The 18,727-nt window shown below is 49.6% G+C and overlaps 6 protein-coding genes across 6 annotated transcripts; 4 read left to right on the forward strand and 2 right to left on the reverse strand.

The window, feature by feature from the left end:
- Positions 1 to 613: 613 nt before the first annotated feature.
- Positions 614 to 2,108, forward strand: TRIVIDRAFT_144462 (uncharacterized protein; the record flags this gene model as incomplete). Its single annotated transcript, XM_014103864.1, has 3 exons — positions 614 to 698; positions 757 to 1,126; positions 1,190 to 2,108. 3 exons carry the CDS (start codon positions 614 to 616, stop codon positions 2,106 to 2,108), a joined length of 1,374 nt encoding a protein of 457 aa, XP_013959339.1.
- A 4,954-nt stretch (positions 2,109 to 7,062) lies between these two features.
- Positions 7,063 to 9,511, reverse strand: TRIVIDRAFT_61838 (uncharacterized protein; the record flags this gene model as incomplete). The annotated part of the gene is made up of 6 exons (XM_014103865.1): positions 7,063 to 7,481; positions 7,539 to 8,010; positions 8,068 to 8,329; positions 8,392 to 9,048; positions 9,129 to 9,223; positions 9,440 to 9,511. The coding sequence occupies 6 exons, from the start codon at positions 9,509 to 9,511 to the stop codon at positions 7,063 to 7,065; spliced, it is 1,977 nt and encodes a 658-aa protein (XP_013959340.1).
- A 1,290-nt stretch (positions 9,512 to 10,801) lies between these two features.
- On the forward strand, positions 10,802 to 11,593 carry TRIVIDRAFT_32540 (uncharacterized protein; the record flags this gene model as incomplete). Its single annotated transcript, XM_014103866.1, has 2 exons — positions 10,802 to 10,909; positions 10,967 to 11,593. 2 exons carry the CDS (start codon positions 10,802 to 10,804, stop codon positions 11,591 to 11,593), a joined length of 735 nt encoding a protein of 244 aa, XP_013959341.1.
- A 1,025-nt stretch (positions 11,594 to 12,618) lies between these two features.
- On the forward strand, positions 12,619 to 12,938 carry TRIVIDRAFT_19860 (uncharacterized protein; the record flags this gene model as incomplete). Its single annotated transcript, XM_014103805.2, has 2 exons — positions 12,619 to 12,673; positions 12,736 to 12,938. Coding segments are annotated over 2 exons (258 nt in total), but the record flags the coding sequence as incomplete, so codon positions are not given.
- Positions 12,939 to 13,376: 438 nt separating this feature from the next.
- Positions 13,377 to 14,867, reverse strand: TRIVIDRAFT_54685 (uncharacterized protein; the record flags this gene model as incomplete). Its single annotated transcript, XM_014103867.1, has 1 exon — positions 13,377 to 14,867. One exon carries the CDS (start codon positions 14,865 to 14,867, stop codon positions 13,377 to 13,379), a length of 1,491 nt encoding a protein of 496 aa, XP_013959342.1.
- Positions 14,868 to 15,517: 650 nt separating this feature from the next.
- TRIVIDRAFT_31785 (uncharacterized protein) lies at positions 15,518 to 18,711 on the forward strand (the record flags this gene model as incomplete). The annotated part of the gene is made up of 2 exons (XM_014103868.1): positions 15,518 to 15,685; positions 15,745 to 18,711. 2 exons carry the CDS (start codon positions 15,518 to 15,520, stop codon positions 18,709 to 18,711), a joined length of 3,135 nt encoding a protein of 1,044 aa, XP_013959343.1.
- Positions 18,712 to 18,727: the final 16 nt, after the last annotated feature.

The following is an 18,727-nucleotide window of genomic DNA, read 5'->3' on the forward strand; positions in this document are numbered from 1 at the left end:
ACCTCGGTTTTAGCCACCTCCAGACAGATAGGAGTATGCATACTCAAGGGTCACGTATTGCCCCATTTAGGAAATAAATCTGGTGTCGATTTTCGGACATATTGAGCGGCCTGAGCCGCCGCTAAAAACGTCAAAGGAACAGCAATGGCATTCGACAACGCCTGATTACTGATCCCCCACACGCTATGAAGCGGATGCGAGAAATTGTTCCGAGGAACATATAAATGAATCGGCTTCAAGCATGTCGGATCGGTTTTAACGCAAATTAGATGTGAGTGATTCCAAGATTTTTGGTGGATTGCCTCCTTGGAACAGCGTAAATGAGAATTAATGGATAATGTTGCGTGATATTTCGTGGCAATGCTCTGAGGAGGAGGAGAGACCACGTAGTAAAGAGCTAGGTTATGCAAGTTTCGGTCAGAATGATCATTTTACTCTACTAAACTTCACTTAAACATACGCTTCTATGCATCTCTCAATAGGGGCATTCATCGATATAAAGCACCATTTCTATCACACAGTTCAAAAGATCACTGCCGCCCTTTTGAGCAAACTACCAATCCCCCTCTCTGTTCCATCTTTGCCTTTTGTCATACAAAGTCTATTCATAAATATGGAAGAAGCTGTAGAGTACTCCCTGCAGGAAGTAGGGCTGCACAATAACACAGGCGATGCTTGGATGGCTATCCATGGAGAAAGTGAGAAGGCCCCAGAATCTTGGTCTTTGTAAAAAGGCAAGCTAACATTATTCTATAGTCTACGATGTGACCAAGTATATCCAGAGCCATCCTGGTGGCGTAGAAGTGCTTGTAGAAGCGGCTGGTACCAATGCCAGTGAGGTTTTTGACAATGCCGGTCACTCGGACGATGCTTTCGACCTAATGGTGCCACTACGAATAGGCAAACTCAAGGGATACAAGAAAAGGAAGGCAAGAGTAGCACCCGTTGAACCGACGACAGCTCCGAAACGCAACTCTTCGCCATCTAAAGAGCAAACTACTTCGGGTACCGCCAAGTACACCATAATCTCTCTTAGTACCGCGGCACTGTATTACGGTCTTACGACGTACGGCGTGGATCGTGATATAGTTTCTAAAGCCTCTTCACTTGGCAAGAATCTCATCGCGTTTACCCCGAAGTGGGCAGTCTCTTCTGACACCGTTGCTGCTTCTGCTTCCCCAAAACCCAGCTTTCTAATGGGGTTGCTCGTTGGAGCCGGTGCTCTGGCGTCAGTGCATACCCTGATTGCACGTAGGCTGCTGCAGATTGTCATTTCTCTAGAGTCACCACGGTATCCCTACCACTTCAAGGTGCCAAAACCCGCTGAATTCAATATTCTACAACAAAGGGGGTGGCTAGACTCGGAGGCAGCTTCGTCTCCTCTTCCACTAGCCAAGAAAGAATTGGTGTCGCCAAACGTATATCGTCTGACATTCACCTTACCTTCTTCTCATCCTATTCTTGGTTTGCCAACGGGCCAGCATGTTGCAATTACTGCGGTCATTGATGGGGAGGCTGTAACACGATCCTATACTCCAACCTCGAATAACGCCAACAAGGGCATCCTAGAGCTTCTTATCAAGGTTTACCCAGACGGAAAAATGACAAATGGCTACTTAGCCAACCTAAACATCGGTGATGAGGTTCACTTTAGAGGCCCCAAAGGAGCGATGCGATATTCACGACGGTTATGCAAAAAGGTGGGTATGATAGCTGGTGGCACAGGAATCACGCCCATGTTCCAGGTTATCCGGGCCATCTGCGAAAGCGATCGCGATACGACAGAGATCAGCCTCATCTACGCCAATCGAACGGAGCAGGATATCCTTCTCAGAGAGGAGCTGGATATTTTTGCCAGGCGATACCCAAAATTCTTTAAAGTGTACTACGTACTTGAGAGCCATTCTTCTGAGTGGAAATTTGGATCGGGCTTTGTGACGAAGGACATGATGGCTGAGATTCTCCCTTCTCCGAGTGAGGAGGGAAGCAAAGTTATGATCTGCGGACCACCTGGAATGGTTGCTGCAGCGAAGAAGTCACTCGTGAGCTTAGGCTATAAACAACCCGGAGCAAGCGCGAAGATGAGTGACGAAGTCTTTGTCTTCTGAGAAAAAATCCATAGCTTGGACCTCTGCAGTGTCGCAGATTCTCTTGTAAATCTTTTTTTTTTTTTTTTTTCCTTTGTAGAATAGATGTCTTTAGGCCTAGTAATAAATTGAAACGCTTTTGGTGCCATTATTCCATCTACAAAGAACTGGACAAGAAATGCTGCTTTTGGAATGCGCTGGCAACTACTCTCGAATAGCTCAGGGGTGGTCCCAAACACAGAGAGAACAGAACTGGGATACAGCCCTACAAGTTATGTATAGGGAACTAGGACATGCTCATTTAAGAGAACAAACAGACACGATGAGCGGGTGCGTTGATCCAGAACAACGTCTGCATGACCTTTTGGACAAGTTTCTTGATTAGTGACATGAATCACCTGCAAACTTCACCTTGGTTCAAACTTCGAAAAGGGAGTATCAGGGTTAGATAAGACATCCATTTGACAAGTATCGTTACATTCCGAGGTTTTACGGCTACCGGCACACAAACGAATTGAATGATCAACGCAAGGTCCATATTTAGCAAAGGAGGCTTGGTGGAACATTCATAAAGGCATCCCCCACTTAGCATAATGCGCCCTCCGACACGGCAACTTGTGCCTATATAGGTACTTCAGGAGGCTTGACAATCCTACCTGAATCGTACCACAGTGCGATATAGCTACACTGGTAACCTGCAAACCGGGTTCATTCGACTTCATTATAAGATTAATCGATAATGCAAACAATTTGATATTAAGTCTGCATATACAACTGAAGCATTATAACCTTATCTCTAATACTAGCTTAAGGTCACTAACCCTGGAATGAGATGCTCCTCAAAGAAGAACACACAAATATCATCAAGTACTATAAATAAAAAAATATTTGGTAAGTATTTTTGTATAAATAACAGGCATGATATATGATTAGACACTATTGTTCTATTAATGATATACGCAGTGATTTTATAGCCCATAATTGGGTGCATTTTCATGGTACTTGTGCACGGTGATAAATAATTTTGTAGTAGCTCGTAGCGCTTTTCACTTCTCTCATGTGACGGCTTTAAAAGGAAGCCACCTATTCATGATACTCAGTGGCAATGATAGCTTAATGAGATATGAAGGCATAATCGAACTGAACTACTACTGCACGAGTCGCGTTATCTCATACTTGCTGTACTTGAGAGACGAAAACTGACTTCCAGAACGAGAAGATGCTATCAAAATATGATACTTCATATGTAGATATAATGAATGGTTCAGCATTGTGCGTCGATTAATCATATGAACCGCGGTTTATTAATATATATTCCCGGTATAGACATGTATTAGCCTTGCAGGCTGGCTTACGCAAGCTGAGGTAACCGTGAGTATGCATCCGAGATTCTTGATGGAGCGGTGTATGAAATGAATCATTTGGAATCTTTTATCCCGCTGCCAAAGTACTGCCAACAAGGAAATCTCCGCGGAACCTCGATTACTTACTATGGCACCAATGACAAATGTTGCGTCTGACCTTAGATTTCTGACCAGGTGACATTACCTAATGTCTGTCTTTTGTTTTTGTCCCCATATCTGCTCGCGTACTTTATCACGATAATCTGGTGAATGACAGCCGAATGCAACCCATTGGGTAACTCAGCCGATTGAAAGATAATATAAGCATGTACCTGCATATGTAGATGCAGTTTTTTTTTCAGAGTAACTCAACGGTGACCCCAAATCGCAAGAGCTCTACCAACTCGGCTACTAGGTGTCAGGGTTTCAAAGATTCTCTGTCTCATTCGACCTCCTCGATGAATGCGCATGCAAGATGTTTGGGTACGAAGTCAAGTAACATGATAATTTATAGATGAGTAGATATATAGTTAAAATTGTCACTCGTGATACTCTCATATACTCGCAGTGCGGTCCAATATTCTTTGGATAGCCCTCATTCTTTCAGAACGGATATTCGCTAGGGTAGCAAGAATAAGCTTGCTACGAAGCTTATTTTTTTTTAAAAAAAAAAAAAAAAACTACACGTACCATTTGCTACGCACCGCTTGAATATGTATAGATTAACATGTCGATCCTTGACTAAATATGCGTTTTCTACCTGTTCTCGAAAAGACATATTTCTCTTCGATTAATGAAAGGTGCATGAATGAGGTTGCCCTTGCACAAGTATAGGAGAACAAAAGCGTCACCTGTTATTAAACCCTCACTACTACCGTTTCAGAGTGTGTAAGCGAGCACTCACACTTGTACAGTATTTCCTAAACCCGAAACTCGCTTCTGTCCCTGTCAAGATGCTGTGAGCATCTGACCAAACTGCCCGACCAGTTAAGCCGATCAAAAGGACCAGGTTTGTCGTTAATGCTTAGCTACGCTCAATAAAATGCTTCAGTCATGATGTACAGTTAATCTGCATGAGTTTACGAAGTGACCTGTCGCATGAACGTGTTTTACATTGTTACATACTACACCATCCCCTAAAGTCAACTTTTAGAGCAACAAGGGAATAATTAAAAAGAAAAAGAAAACTAATGGAAATAAGAAAAAAGAAATAAGGAAATAAGATTGATGATGAACGAATGAATAAACTGGGTAATCCTCGCCGTCCATGCCTTGAGGCCAGTCTAGTACACACTACCAGACACCATCCATCTAACTAGCTCCTGTGGAATTTATCAGACGCCCTTCGGATGAAGAGATTATCTTGAATTATCCTCACCTACGCAGAAGATCCACCTTGCCTCAAGATTGCGGAAAGAACCTGAGTGAATCACACGGGTCCTTTTTCCGAGCTCTCAGACAGCGTGTTCCGTCAACACTTATATCACCTTTCCGATGAATGGAAAGGCGGAGGCGGTCAATGACAAGAAGCTACCAATCATAAGATTCAAAGCCATGTCGATCCAGCTTGCCTCGTTAGCTCGTAGGACTACGTGTCCAAGCTACCGGGCTTGTCCATGAGTCTAAAGTCCCTCGTACATGTTCTGGCCCTCTAAGGACTAGACATGTGTATGTGGCGTATACTAGTATCTGCCTTACATATCGTGATATGAGGCCATCAAACCACATGTACGGTACATTCGTAGCTAATTCCCAACGAGTGTCCACTTTCCGCTTCCCGTGCGCTTCCCGTCCGCATCGTTTCCGCATCGTTTCCGTACCCTGTCCGCTTCTGCCGCTCTCGCCATTCCAGGAGAACGTGTTACATTTCCGTCCCGTGAAGCTATGTGGAATAGTCAGCCGCGGGCTTAGATCCTTGGGAGGATATTAGAGCGATGGCTCGCGAGATCCACGTCATCACGGTGTCTATCTTACGTCGATGTAGTCCGTGAATGTACAGCAGTTGAGGCGTAACAAGATCACCGATTTTGTCCAAGGTAGGCTGAAGCCTATCTCGCCCCTTTACCTGTATTGGACTACACTGGTGTTTTGTATCTGTAAATGAAGATCCTATATTCATAGTACTCTTTGATATTTTACTTTAATCACATTATCATTATCACAAGCAACTGCTTGTTCAAGTCCTCCGATACTTCTGCCAACTACGCACTCTATCAGCCACATTATCCTATCTGTAGTCTATTACATCCATCAAGTATATTCACCGTAGGCAGCCAGCAAAACATGTCAAGAATAGGACACCACAGGGATCAAGTATGACTCAGTTTATAAGTACCCAGATAAGCCTACACGTCTCTATCACCAACAAAAGCAGGTAATCATGAAACATCAAAATTTTATTAAAAGTGCATTTTATCGATTTTATCGATTAAATCGAAATTTAAAAAAAAAAAAAAAAAAAAAAAAAAAAAAAAAAAAAAAAAAAAAAAAGAATTTAGCTATTCTCTAGTTGATTTTTCCGCGTCACGTTTATGCGTCTGTTTTATCGCGTAAACCCGATGCTCTGATCCCTTATGGCCGAAACCAGAGACGGATGGCCCGAAAAGAGACCTTGTACTCGTAAGCAGTTATATACCTACTAGGAAAGGTAGAGTGTTATTTGTATGGAGTACATGTACCAAGCAACTACTGGCAGGGCGCAGCAACAGGGCGGTTCTCACTACTTGCATGTAAGCGGCTGGACTTGCATCTAGGCTGCCACATTTTGCACCTTGAGAAGCTCGAGTTTGGCGTCACAATCTCTTGTTATCACGCCTGCCCTTAGCGACCAGGCGCCTTCTTCACTGCTAATGCGTTCCAACAGTGATTGATAATGAATCAATTTTCGTTGATGTGATTAATAACAAATATTATGCTTACCGTAGCTTGTGCGCTCAAGGCAGGAGCTTGAAAGCGCAAGGCGGATGACGCCGAGGGTCAGCAAACATACTGCCATTTCTGGCGTAGAGCAAGGAAAAGGCATAATATCTTGTTCTCGTCTTCTCTTCTAAGAATCACTACCGGCACTATCTGCTGCGAATTGCAAATGCTGAGAGAGCCCGAAACTCTGTCTGCCTTGCCATCCAGGAACACCAAACGTGCTACCCAAACTAACACCAACTGGGAATTTGCACGACCATCCCACTCGTTCCAAGCGGACGGTAACTGGACAATCCCACATATTCTCCCGACGGCTCATGACGCGGCAAGCGGCATTGCGGAAGCAAATAATCCCGGCTCTTCGTCCGTGCTCGGCCGAAATAATTAAAATAAATAGAGAAAGGGAAAAAAAAAAAAAAAGAAATACTAGTAAAAGGAAATAGATTCAAACCCAGCCAAGGGCTCCACCATAGTACCGATTTTGTCGAGTCCGCTGCCTGATAACTCCTACTATACCATCAGTCCTTCCCATTCTACTCAAAATCGTTCGGGACATACGGAATCCCGCATCCATCTCCCCGTTTTGATGCTTCTTAGTTGCATAGGGGTACCGGGTACTCCGTATGTCCGAGAAATACCCCAAATGACTGAGGCGGGAGCGGACAACCATGCCTGTTCTAGAACGACGCCCGCTGATCAAGATTTTATTGCGTCTAGTAAGGCCGCGATACGTTAATGAGCACGGTAAAGACTTCCAGCTCCACCTCAGGCCCGCCCGGCTCTCGCTCCTGTCGGGGGATTGCGGCAATGAGATGAGTTTCAATGACATTGAGCCCAGGATGCAACATAACATCAAACGCCCGCTCATGATGCGTCTGGTTGGGGATGGGCTGCATCAGCTGCTTCCAGGGCTGCCTGTCCACTAGAGTCCAGAGGCTGTACTGGCGGTCTTGCAGAAAGGTTGGCAGCGTCGCGACAATCCAGATGCGAGTTTGCGTTGGCGGCAGGTTGATGGTTGCCGACTGCTGCATCTCCTTTGCGTTAGGCAAGATGGTGAGTAGCGTAGGGCGCTCATTTGGAATACTAGGATGTGTTTGAATTCGCAACTTTTCAATCAGCGCACTGTCGATTCCTTGAGTCACAGTTAGCACTTCCCATCAGATGGCGGCCTCGACATAAACAAGCATACCTTTGCCAGCAGGGCGGAATCTTCTCTGATCCGCATAACCATTCACGAGAGGGTTAGTCTGGAATGGCAGGGGTTGAATCGCGGGAATAGGTGGCCGCACAGCCGGCTGTCCAGGCGCTCCGGGTGGCATATTTCCAACCGCTGGGGATGCCCGAATGCCATCTTCCACCTTCAAGCCTACCTGCGATGAAGGCGTTGGTGACGGCGCTGACGCCGAGACGCTCCGAGGGGCTTCGAGGTTGGCCGAAAGCTGCCCGGCGCCGTTGACATTGCCCGTGCCGTTGGCCTCTGATGATTGGGCTACTTGAGGTGCTGGTGACGCTACGGAGCTGTCACGTCCGCCAACGTGGATGGTAATCTTCTTGGACGAGCCAGGAGTTTCGGATCCTTGCCCAACCTTGAGCTTGATTTTCGGCTGCGATGGCTCCGAGACGGCAGCTTGAGCCTTTTTGAGCTGGCCATAGAAGAATTTCTAACTTCATTGTAAGACTTGTGAAGCATGTGAATTAGGAAATCCTGCACAACTCACCTCAAGCTCTTGTGCTAGCACATAGATATCGCTGCCCTCTTCGTTGTAGAAATAGGCATTGGTCCAGAGGAGCTTTGTTTTCTCCTCAAAGGCGCTCCAGCTCTTGAACTCACTAACCCCTGTTGCGTCGTGTCGTCCTTGCACGCCTCTGACAATCTTCTGCAGCTTCTTGATGGACAAAGGATCAGTTATGACCTTGTAGTAATCTTTCAAAGCCCGAGGAGGGAGATTGATAAAGGGTTCGAAATAGGCATCGTCATATCTGGAAATGAGCCGCGTCAGTAAAAACTTTATGATTCTGCGGGTCAGGTTGGCTTGACGCACTCTGGTTCCTGGTGCCGCAAAAGTTCTTCGACAATCTTTTCCTGAGCTTGCTGAAAAGTAAGGCCCTTGTACGGTACATTTTCGTACTGGTGGTCGGGACGACTTGGCGGCGAGCGTGCCCGTGAGCTTTCGTTGTTTGAACTCCTGCGCGTACGGCTGCGCTTGAGAATAATGGCTTTCCGTCTCGACCTTGGCTCTTCATCTTCTTCAGGTTCTTCCTCGCCTTCGGCGTCTTCATCTTCTCCTTCGGCGTCTTCATCTCCTTCGGCATCCTCTCCTTCAGCATCTTCATCTTCCTCCTCTTCCTCATCGTCGTTCCCTTCGTCTTCCTCGTCGTTTTCTGGCGGCAGCGGGGTAGGCACAGCTTGGTAAGAGCGGTTACTGTATGCAGGGTTCGTTTTGGTCATATAGTTGCTCAGCGCTTTGCGAACCCGCTCAGCGTCATCGAAAACTTGCGATCCGCGAGTGTAAAAGTCTTTGGCATTGGCAATCATCCGCTTAAAGTAGCTCTCCAACTCTGCGAGGCTCTTGAAGTCGCCATCGATAAGCTTTTGTTCGATGGTCTCGAGAGAAATCGGCAATCGCGTCTTCTTGTAGTAGTCGGGGTTGGTCTCTCGTGGAACGAGCTTTTCAAAGTATGTTGCGACGAGGCGACCACTTTCAGGACAGGGTTAGTGAGAGGATTCATTGTGACGAGAAAATAAAAATCTCTGGCAGCGGCAGCAGCAGGAGCATACCTTTTATCGGCTGTCCGACGGATCTGCTCGAGAAAAACCAATCCATGCGCAGTGGTCGATTCGCGGGACTCGCCCTTGGAAAGATCGAAATCTTGCTATACGGAGACGGATGGTGTTAGCGCGGAGATGATCTGCGATATGCAAGTGTAAGAAGAGCTTCAGCCGTGCGCGCAAAGTGCACGCAAAGTGCACGCAATCGAACAATGCAGGTGGCGCATCAAGCTCTTCTGCTGGACAGCGTAAAACTCCGTCGAGATGGACGGATGGATTGTAGAGTCTCGAGCATAGAGTCGGGTTGGGCCACTACTCACAGCTACTCTGCGGCGCTTCGCAGTGCGGTCCTCTGCATCGCTCGCTCCATTTGCCTTTCTCTTGGCCTCCATCTTGGTCTGGATGGTGAGCGTTACCGCAGGCGCATTACCGTCCGCCGCGGGGGACCTCCTGCGCAGTCGTGGGGGCTCAATGGCTTCTTGAGTCCCGTGTCGCAAACCACGGCCCGGCGACGACTATCGCCAGCGTGGATTGACGCGTGTTGATGGATGCTTTTTCAGTGGGCGGCGGCGCGCTATTGTTGCTTTTGCTACGGAGCGGCGTTGGCTTGTGGGATTTATCCCGTGCTTATCCTCGGCAGTGGAGATGCTTGGCTGCTAACAATATCGACGCTTGTTTGCGTTGCGTTGCTTTGCGGATACGAGACGCAGCGGCGATGGCAGACTTGCAGACGGTTGAGTCGTTAGTCCAGAGGGTTTGGCTTTTTCCCTTCAGGGCGCGGGAACAGGGAGTTGAGTGCGACGAACGGTACCTTGAAAAGTACAAGTTGCCAGGTACCGCGGCTGGGGCTAGTCCCGATTCGGCGGTGAGGCGGCGGCCTAAGGCAAAGAATTCGGGCGTTGGTTCAGCTGCGGCTGTCAGTTGGCATTGAATGAATGAATCGGCGATGCATTCATTGTGTTGCGGCAGCTAAAATAAGGGAGCTGTTCTTATAGAACAAAGCAATTTATTTTTGGTTTCTCTCTCTCTCTCTCTCTCTATTGTTCACATTACAACCATGATGATGATGAATGGAAACTTAAACGGTTGTGACATAACTATCAATACCATAAGAGTGTATAAACATGGAAGTTGAATAAAGCATTGATTGAGTGCTATGAATTGGCTTCGGGCTCTAATACTCCCCCTAGCTTCCACCTCATCATAGCTGCGTACTTGTACCTGTACCTATGTATATGCGCTTGCACTAAAGCCTCTTGACAAACGCCAACAATCTACGTCAGATTATATAATGCAATCAAGGTCTGAATTGCCATGGCCTCCAACACCCTGTACTTTTCCAATTATTGAACGAATTACTCCCTTCTTTTCCCTTGTCTTGCGACCACATCCCGCCCAACAAAGGCAAAAACATCAACCAAGTCAATGCCGGCTTGGGACGGTGGGGTCAAACCGCAGACCCCACCATTAATGACGACTTGGGCTCCTTAAAAGCTATACCGCCTTGCTGCCTCAATCTTCCGCAGCAATCAGTGTACATCCGATCATCTCATCTCATCTCTCAAGTCCCTCATCTCCCAATTCCTCTCACAATGTCAGCCGCCAAAGCTCCAGGCGACACTCCTCCAGATGCTGCCTCCGGCCAAGGAGCGCCTCCAGCCGGACGTCCCAGAGCCGGATCAATGCGCAGGCCACTGCAGCCCCTGGATCTTCCCATTATTAAGCACCTCAATTCAAAGAGAGTAATTCTAGCCTCTGCCTCTCCGCGGAGGAAACAGCTTCTGCAGCAGGTATGGTATTATGAGAGCGGCATGGTAGCGCAGCGTCAAAGTAACACCAGCAATTAGATGGGCCTCACCAATTTGGAGATTACTCCGTCAAACAAGCCGGAAGATCTTGACAAGAAGACGTACGGCCCCTGGGAATACGTCGCAACTACCGCTCGTAACAAGTGTCTTGACGTTTACACTACCACGTTGGAGACACATCTTGCTTCTATCCCTGATCCTGCCCTTGTTATAGCCGCGGACACCATCATTGTCACTCGTGACGGGCGTATTCTGGAGAAGCCCCGGAGCGAAGCCGATCACTTGCGAATGCTCAAGCACCTGCGCGACACACGCATGCATAGAGTGCTGACTTCGGTGTCTGTGCTAGCCCCTCGAGAGGACGCAAGACATCCGGGTTACGACATCCAAAGCCATACTGAAGAGACCAAGGTTTACTTTTGGGAGGAGGGCAACGGGCTACCAGACGATGTCATTGAGGCCTATGTTAAGACCAGAGAGGGCGTTGACAAGGCTGGTGGATACGGCATCCAAGGAATTGCTGGAATGCTGTTGGTGGAAAAGATTGAGGGGAGCGTTGACAATGTAATCGGACTGCCCGTAAAGAAGACGTTGACATTGGCGGAAAAGGTCATCTTCCAGCAGGATCAGGATGATTATGACGATGAAGGATCAGCTTCAGAATGAGGAGTGTTAGCGGCTTGGTATGAGATTGAGATGACTCCAGGCGCTCGTTGGATGAACATGAACAGCATCTGCGTATATTTGTGTGACAGTGAGACGCGGTTTGGTTGAGATGGCCGCCTTGGGAGGCTGAAGCAGCTTATGCCAGCACCTGACAACAACTCTGTGCGCAAAATTGGCCGCAACTCAGTCACTGTGTCCCAATTGCAATGAGAATTGCCTGCGAAGAGGGGGGCTTTCTAGGTAGTCTACGTATAGTCCTTGTCGGAAGCTCAGCAACAAGAGTTTAGCATGTGATTGGCGCCATGGTACGGAATCGGGAGTCTCAGGGTCGACTGATACGGATGCTTGGCATGAGACGCGGCTTGTTGAGGGGCAGCATGAAGTAACTTGGTGTGGTAAAGAGAGAACCCGAGGGGAAAGACTAGACGCTTTTTGAAGTACAGAAGGCATTGTAAAAATAAACCACTGCTTTTCAATAGCTAAAAGCACTCAGATTTGCTGAATCAAACGCCTTCCGCCGCCACCACAAAAGAACATGAAGGAAAGCAACCCCAAAAGACGCCGCTCTTGGGGGAGCTAGACGCAGGGACCGGCACTTCGGCCCCGAGAATCTGGGGCAAGATCCTTGCTCTTCTAGCGCTGTAACAGGCCTGGTGTCCGGTGGCTTTGTTCTTCCCACTGCCAATTTTAATTTGCACGCGCCGCGCATGTGATCCTTCATCTCAACAATGGCATTTCAACGCAGCTCGACAGGAAATCGTACCACGTCGATAGAATAAAGTCCCCAGCGGCGCATTTCTTTGGAATCGCGTGCTGCATCTCTTTCGCTTTCTTTTTCTTCATGCTGCGCTCTTCCTACTGCGTGATCCGCATTGATTGATTCTCTTCTCCGCTATGCGCACTGGCATTCACATGTGCTTATCGCATCAACACATGACCAGCGCAAAATGTCATCCTCACCAAGTCAAACTTCCGGGTCCGGCGACGCCAACAAGGCCACGCCCTCAGCGGCGGCAGTAAACGCAGACGACAAGCCGCGGCTCACAGAGGAGGAGAAGAAGCAGAACCACATAGCATCAGGTACATGAGACGATGCCGCCCACCCTCACGTGCAAAGTCCTGGCTAACGTCGTGATCTCTAGAACAAAAGCGCCGCCAGGCCATTCGCGAGGGCTTCGACCGGCTCACCGAGCTCGTGCCTGGCTTGGAAGGACAGGGTCGCTCAGAGGGACTGGTTCTGAAGCGCACCGTGGACTACATGCGCGATCAGATTACGCAGAGACAGCTCTTGATCGACCGTATCGAGCAGGCAGGCGGCAACGTTGATCCCAAGTATAAAAAGTAAGTGTACCGTTGACGTGAACCAGTGTCTGTGACAAGGTATTGACACGATAAAAGGTCTTCACGGTCGGGACAAGGGCTCGGCCGGTGAATGGGCTGGTCAAGATTTGAGCTGCCCCTGCGTTTGGTGAGCGTCGAGAAACGAGCGAGATATTACGAAGCGAGAGCTGTCTCCCCTTGACCTCTACGGCAAGGAAGAGTAGGCGCCACAGCGCGTGATGGGGGCCACAAGGAGCGCCATTGAAGTTGCAGCCTTCATGTGCAGTTTGTGCTGTCACGACGAATTCATAAAAGTATTGATGTATACCTTCCAGATCGATTGTTTATTTGAGGATTGAAAACGAGCTTGCGATACCGATTCCAGCGGGGAGGAGAGATATAATAGAAGGATACAGGTTACTATATGGCGTGGTTGGATGGGATTAATAGATGAGAGAGTTGTTCATTCAAATGTATCTACCATACGAAGCATTCTATCGCGCATTTCAAGCGGGCCTAGCCTTTCTTTGCCCAGGCTGACCTGTTGATTCTTGGCATCTTGCTCGCCCACTACCAAGACAAGGCCATAGCCACTCGCGTGTGCCTCCCGAATCTTGGTCCCCAGGGATCTCGCCGTCGTGTCCATATCCACCGCCAGGCCCGTTTGCCCCGAAAGGCTCTCAAGAGCTGGTAGACCATCGGCCTCCAGCTTCTTGTTGCCAAGGAGAATATTGCGCACCTCGTCAGCCCACTCTATGACTGGGTCTGATGTGTTGACTGTCAATATGATGGCCTGTTTCGGGTTCAGCCAAAAGGGCCATTTCCCGTCATAGTTCTCGATCAAAAGCGCCAACAGCCGTTCTACAGATCCCAAAACTGCGCGATGAATCATGACCGGCCGAACAGGGCCATAGTGGGCCAGAAGCTCCGGATCGTCAGTTGTCTCGCCACGGGCCTCGTACTCGGGTGCTGGTGCCTGGTACTCCAACTCGAATCGCTTGGGTAGCTGAAAATCTAGCTGAATGGTGGCCGTCTGGTGTTCTTTCCCCTCAGAGTCCTTGAGCACAATGTCGATCTTGGGGCCGTAAAAGGCGCCGTCGCCTTCATTGACGGTCCATTCCATGCCTGAAGCGTCCAGGGCTCGTTTCAGGCTATCTTCTGCGCGCGCCCACTCTTCCTCTGTGCCAATATAATGATCCTTTGGCCTTGTAGACAATGCCAGGCGGTAGCTGACGCCAAGACGCAGCACGCTGTATACCGTCTTCACAAAATCCAGAGTCTTCTTAATCTCTCCCTCGACCTGGCTTGGTCTGCAGAAGATGTGACCGTCATCCTGGTGAAAGCGACGCACCCGGGTCAGTCCCGACAAGGCACCCGATATCTCATTTCGGTGGAGGGGACTGAAGTCGGCGTATCTGACTGGCAGATCTCTATAACTGTGCAGCTTGGATGCGAAGATGAGACAGTGTCCAGGGCAGTTCATGGGCTTCAGGCCATAGTCGTCTTCTTCTTCCGCCGCAGCTTCGTCTTTGGCGTGATCCGTCCCACAACACCCCGTGGCCCCCTCCAAGTCCGAGGCTCTTTTGTTGCCCGTCACGGCATACATGTCCTCGGCATAATTCTCCAGATGGCCCGACTTTGCCCACAGCGACTTCTTATATATCGTCGGCGTAATGACCTCCTGGAACCCATAGCGCACGTACTGCTTCCGCAGAAAGTCCACCAGCCGATTGAAGATGCGGGCGCCGTTTGGCAAGAAAATGGGCGAGCCGGGGCTGTAGACGGACGTCATGAACAGCTCCTGCTGGTGGCCCAGCTTCCGATGATCGGGCGGCTCGCGCTTCTCAGGCTGCTTGGAGTATTGGCGCTTGGAGAGGCATGCCGGGCACGTCCACTGCCTCCTGGGCCTGGAGAGGGCGGCGGCGGCGAGCCTGGATGTGCGCGAGCGGATCATCGCATTGACGCAATTGGCTTGTCCCGGTGAGTGGAATTGAAGGCTTTGAGACGATGCTGGTTGAGATTTTGTGCCTTGTCGTGGCGGGAGCTTTTTGCTGTATGGGGCATAGTTTGGCAGTTTGGGCGCTAAAGAGCTCAAGGGTCCTCGCTGTAAACGGCCTGTAAATGGCTCTCGGCTGGCTACTGCAACCAAGTACATGTATGTACCTATGCACTTGCAAGGTCTTATTCGATCTGCCGGCCTAGACAATGGCTAAGTTATTAATAATAAAGAAGAGTATAAGACTGGTATTATTTCGCCTTGCCAAGAAACGAGAAACTCTTGTCTCCTGGTAAACGGAAGTCGGCGAATTGGAACCTAGAAACATTGCCAGTTGCAGCCTCGCCTCGCCTCAATCCTTTTGCCTGGTGCTGTTCTGCTACCCCTCCAACCCTCCAAGCAACTCCCGCGCCAAACAGCAACAAACTCAGCCCCACCATCACCAGAGCACCTACTCGTACATACATCCTCCTGCATCGTCAACCGGCAGTCCGCCTTGATGAGCTCAGCACGATACATGACAATCCCATAACGGCATCTGATCGCCCGAGCCTCGCCGCCGCCGAACCACAGCTTGACCGCCGTCTCGAACGGCGTTGGCAGCAGCCATGAGTTTCCCAATCGAAGTGCCAGGAGACGCGGCTCCCTTGTCCCTGCAAGAGCTTTGCCGCACGTTGCACGCCGCAACCTCGTCCTCGGACCATGTCCAGCGACAGGCCGCCGGCCAGCAGCTCGTCACCTGGGAATCACAGGCTGGGTATTACTCGTCGTTGCAGGTACGGCTGTTGTTTGTCCACGCTGCATGCCTCGTGCTAACATCTTGTGCCACTCCAAGTCGGTGTTCCTCGACAAGTCGCTCCCCCTCGAAATTCGATTCCTGGCCATTATACAGATCAAGAACGGTATTGATAAGAATTGGCGGTTGTACGCGAGCACAAAGGCGAGCGGTATCACCCCCGAGGAGAAGAACTTGATACGGTCACGCCTGCTCCTGGGATCTGTCGAGGAGGAAGAGAGGCATCTTGCATTGCACAATGCCCTGGTCGTTGCCAAGGTGGTCCGGATCGATTATCCAGAAGAGTGGCCAGAGGCCCTCCCTAGCATCATCAACCTCCTTCGATCCACTCGAAACGCCAATCAACATCATCTTTACGGCACCTTGGTGGTGTTGCTTCGGGTCATCAAAGAAATGGGAAGCGCTCGGCTTAGGAGGTCGCAAACGGCGCTGCAATCCATCACGCCCGAGATTGTATACATTCTGTCCGAGATATACTCTGAAAAATCAGCATCATGGATCAACTTCTTGAGCACCGGACACGGCAACGGTGACGAGGCGAATTTGGCAATGATGAACAGTCTCTCCGCGCTCAAGACGCTTCGTCGCCTCATTAGTGTGGGTTACCTGCGTCCTCACGCTGACAGCTCCGTTAGCCAGTTTTGGACCCTGTCTCAGAACCAGTTTGGCCAGTTCCTTGGGTTTGTGAACCACGACTCCGCTGTGCCACAGCCGTACCAGGACTTGGTAGGGAAGCATCTTCTCCAGTTTGCCAAGTTCCATATCGACCAAGCCGAGCACTTTGCTGCCAGCTTTGCCTTCCTCCCCAACTCGCTATCCCTGGTTAATGCATACTGGGATCTCATTTCAAAGTTTGCCGAAATCTTTGTTCAGTCAGGAGGCATTCGTCAGGGCTCTGGGGATGCTGGAGCCAAGGCAAAGACAGAAGGGCCTCTAATGGAAAAGCTTGCCCTGAAAGGCTTGTTGCTCCTTCGCGCCTGCGTGAGAATTGCCTTCCAGCCAGTACAGACATTCAAGTACCGAACGCCAGAGACAAAGGCTGAACAAGAAGAGGCCAAGCATATAGTCAGGACGGAACTTTTCAAAGACGACCTGGTGATCCAAATCGTCAACACCATCATTACACACCTATTTGTCTTCCGTAGATCTGATCTTGAAGCCTGGGAAGAGGATCCGGAAGACTGGGAGCAACAAGAGCAGCATGAAGGCAGCGCATACGAATGGGAAGTCCGCCCATGCGCCGAAAAGCTCTTCTTGGATCTTCTCACAAATTTTAAGCAGCTTCTAGTGCCACCGCTGCTGTCGTATTTCCAGACGGCGCAATCTCCTCAAGCAGACATTGCTACAAAGGAGGCAGTTTATACCGCCATGGGCCTCTCAGCGGCGCATGTGGTCAATGCATTTGACTTTGATACGGTACTGGCCTCGACCATTGTCAACGATGCCCAGCAGCAAGGTGGTCTGTACAAAGTGCTGCGGCGACGTATTGCAATCTTGATCAGTCTGTGGGCGCCAGTCAGGCTGGGCGAAGCGAGCAGACCGGTTGTATATCAGATTTTCCAGCATTTCCTCTCTTCGAACGATGAGACGAACGACGTTGTAGTGAGAATCACCGCGGCAAGACAGCTTAGGTGGGTTGCCGACGAGATCGACTTCAGCGTCGACGCCTTTCTACCATACACATCGGATGTTCTCAAGAACCTTATAGAGCTCATTCAAAACGTGGAGAGCGACGAGACCAAGCTAGCCATCCTTGAGTCGATCCGAATCCTGGTGACGAGAATGGAGGAACAGGTAGGACAGTTTGGAGACCAGCTCATGGTTGCCCTGCCTTCGGTGTGGGAGGCCTCGGGGACAGAAGAATACATGATCAAACAGGCTGTGATTGCCATTTTTGCAGCGCTCGTGATGAGCATGGGCCCCGAATCGCAGCGTTACCAGGGCTCTATGCTTCCCTTGCTGGCAGAAGCGGCAAGGCCAGGGTCAGACTTGCACCTGAACCTCATTGACGAGTCATTGGAGCTCTGGAATTCCATCCTCATGCAAAGCAACCCCCCTCTTGCCCCAGAGCTCGTCAACCTAGCCGAATTGCTACTCCCGCTATTAGAGTATCAATCTGACATTGTGTCCCTGGCAATCTCAGCCATTGAATCCTACATCCTGATTGCGCCCGCAGCGATGCTGGAGGACAGACTTCGACGACCGACGCTCATGGCATTGAGCAACACTCTGGACTCCAAAAGCCGAGACCATGTCCGCGTGGGCACCGTGTGCATTGAACTCCTCATCCGGTCTGCGGCCGAATTAGGGGGCGCCGAGGGGATCTCAGTCATCATTCAAGACATGGTAGAAACCGGTTTCATGAACAAGATTATGGCTAATCTTCATGATGCGTGGGAGGCCAGTCAGACTACTGGGCCCAACAGAAGACAGAGCAAACTCAACACGGTCACGCAGGGCGACTACTTTGCGATCCTTGCTCGCCTAATACTGGCTGAGCCAAACTTGTTTGTGCAGATGCTCGGGAGTGTTGGAAACGTCAACGAAGTGTGGAGCTGGCTCTCCGCGGGATGGTTTTCATACCAAGCGAAGATGGACAACATAGATCGTCAGAAGCTCTATCTCCTCGGCTTGACGCGGCTGCTGGAACTTGGTTCACCAATGCAGGAGCTGGTCCTGGACAAACTACAAGACTACTTGGATTTGTGGACGAACATTATTATAGATCTCCAAGACGGAAGCGAAGTGAACGGCAGTGATTGTTTGATTTGGGGGGACGAGGTTGAAGTTTCTGAGTATGATACCCCGAAGATGATTCTGGAGAAGCAGAGCCAGCACAAGGATCCGATCCATTGTGTGAATGCACTGCATTTTGTCAAGGTTAGGCTGCACGATGTCGTTGCACGAATCGGAGGGGAGGCAGTTTTCCAAGAGAACTGGGCAGTCAACGTGGACAAGGAGGTTATGGACGCTTTCCAGAAGCTGATGAATGGGGGGGCGCTTTGAAGAAACTGAGTGGCCA

Source organism: Trichoderma virens (genome assembly GCF_000170995.1).
Source record: "Trichoderma virens Gv29-8 chromosome Unknown TRIVIscaffold_3, whole genome shotgun sequence".
Classification (NCBI taxonomy): Eukaryota; Fungi; Ascomycota; class Sordariomycetes; order Hypocreales; family Hypocreaceae; genus Trichoderma; species Trichoderma virens.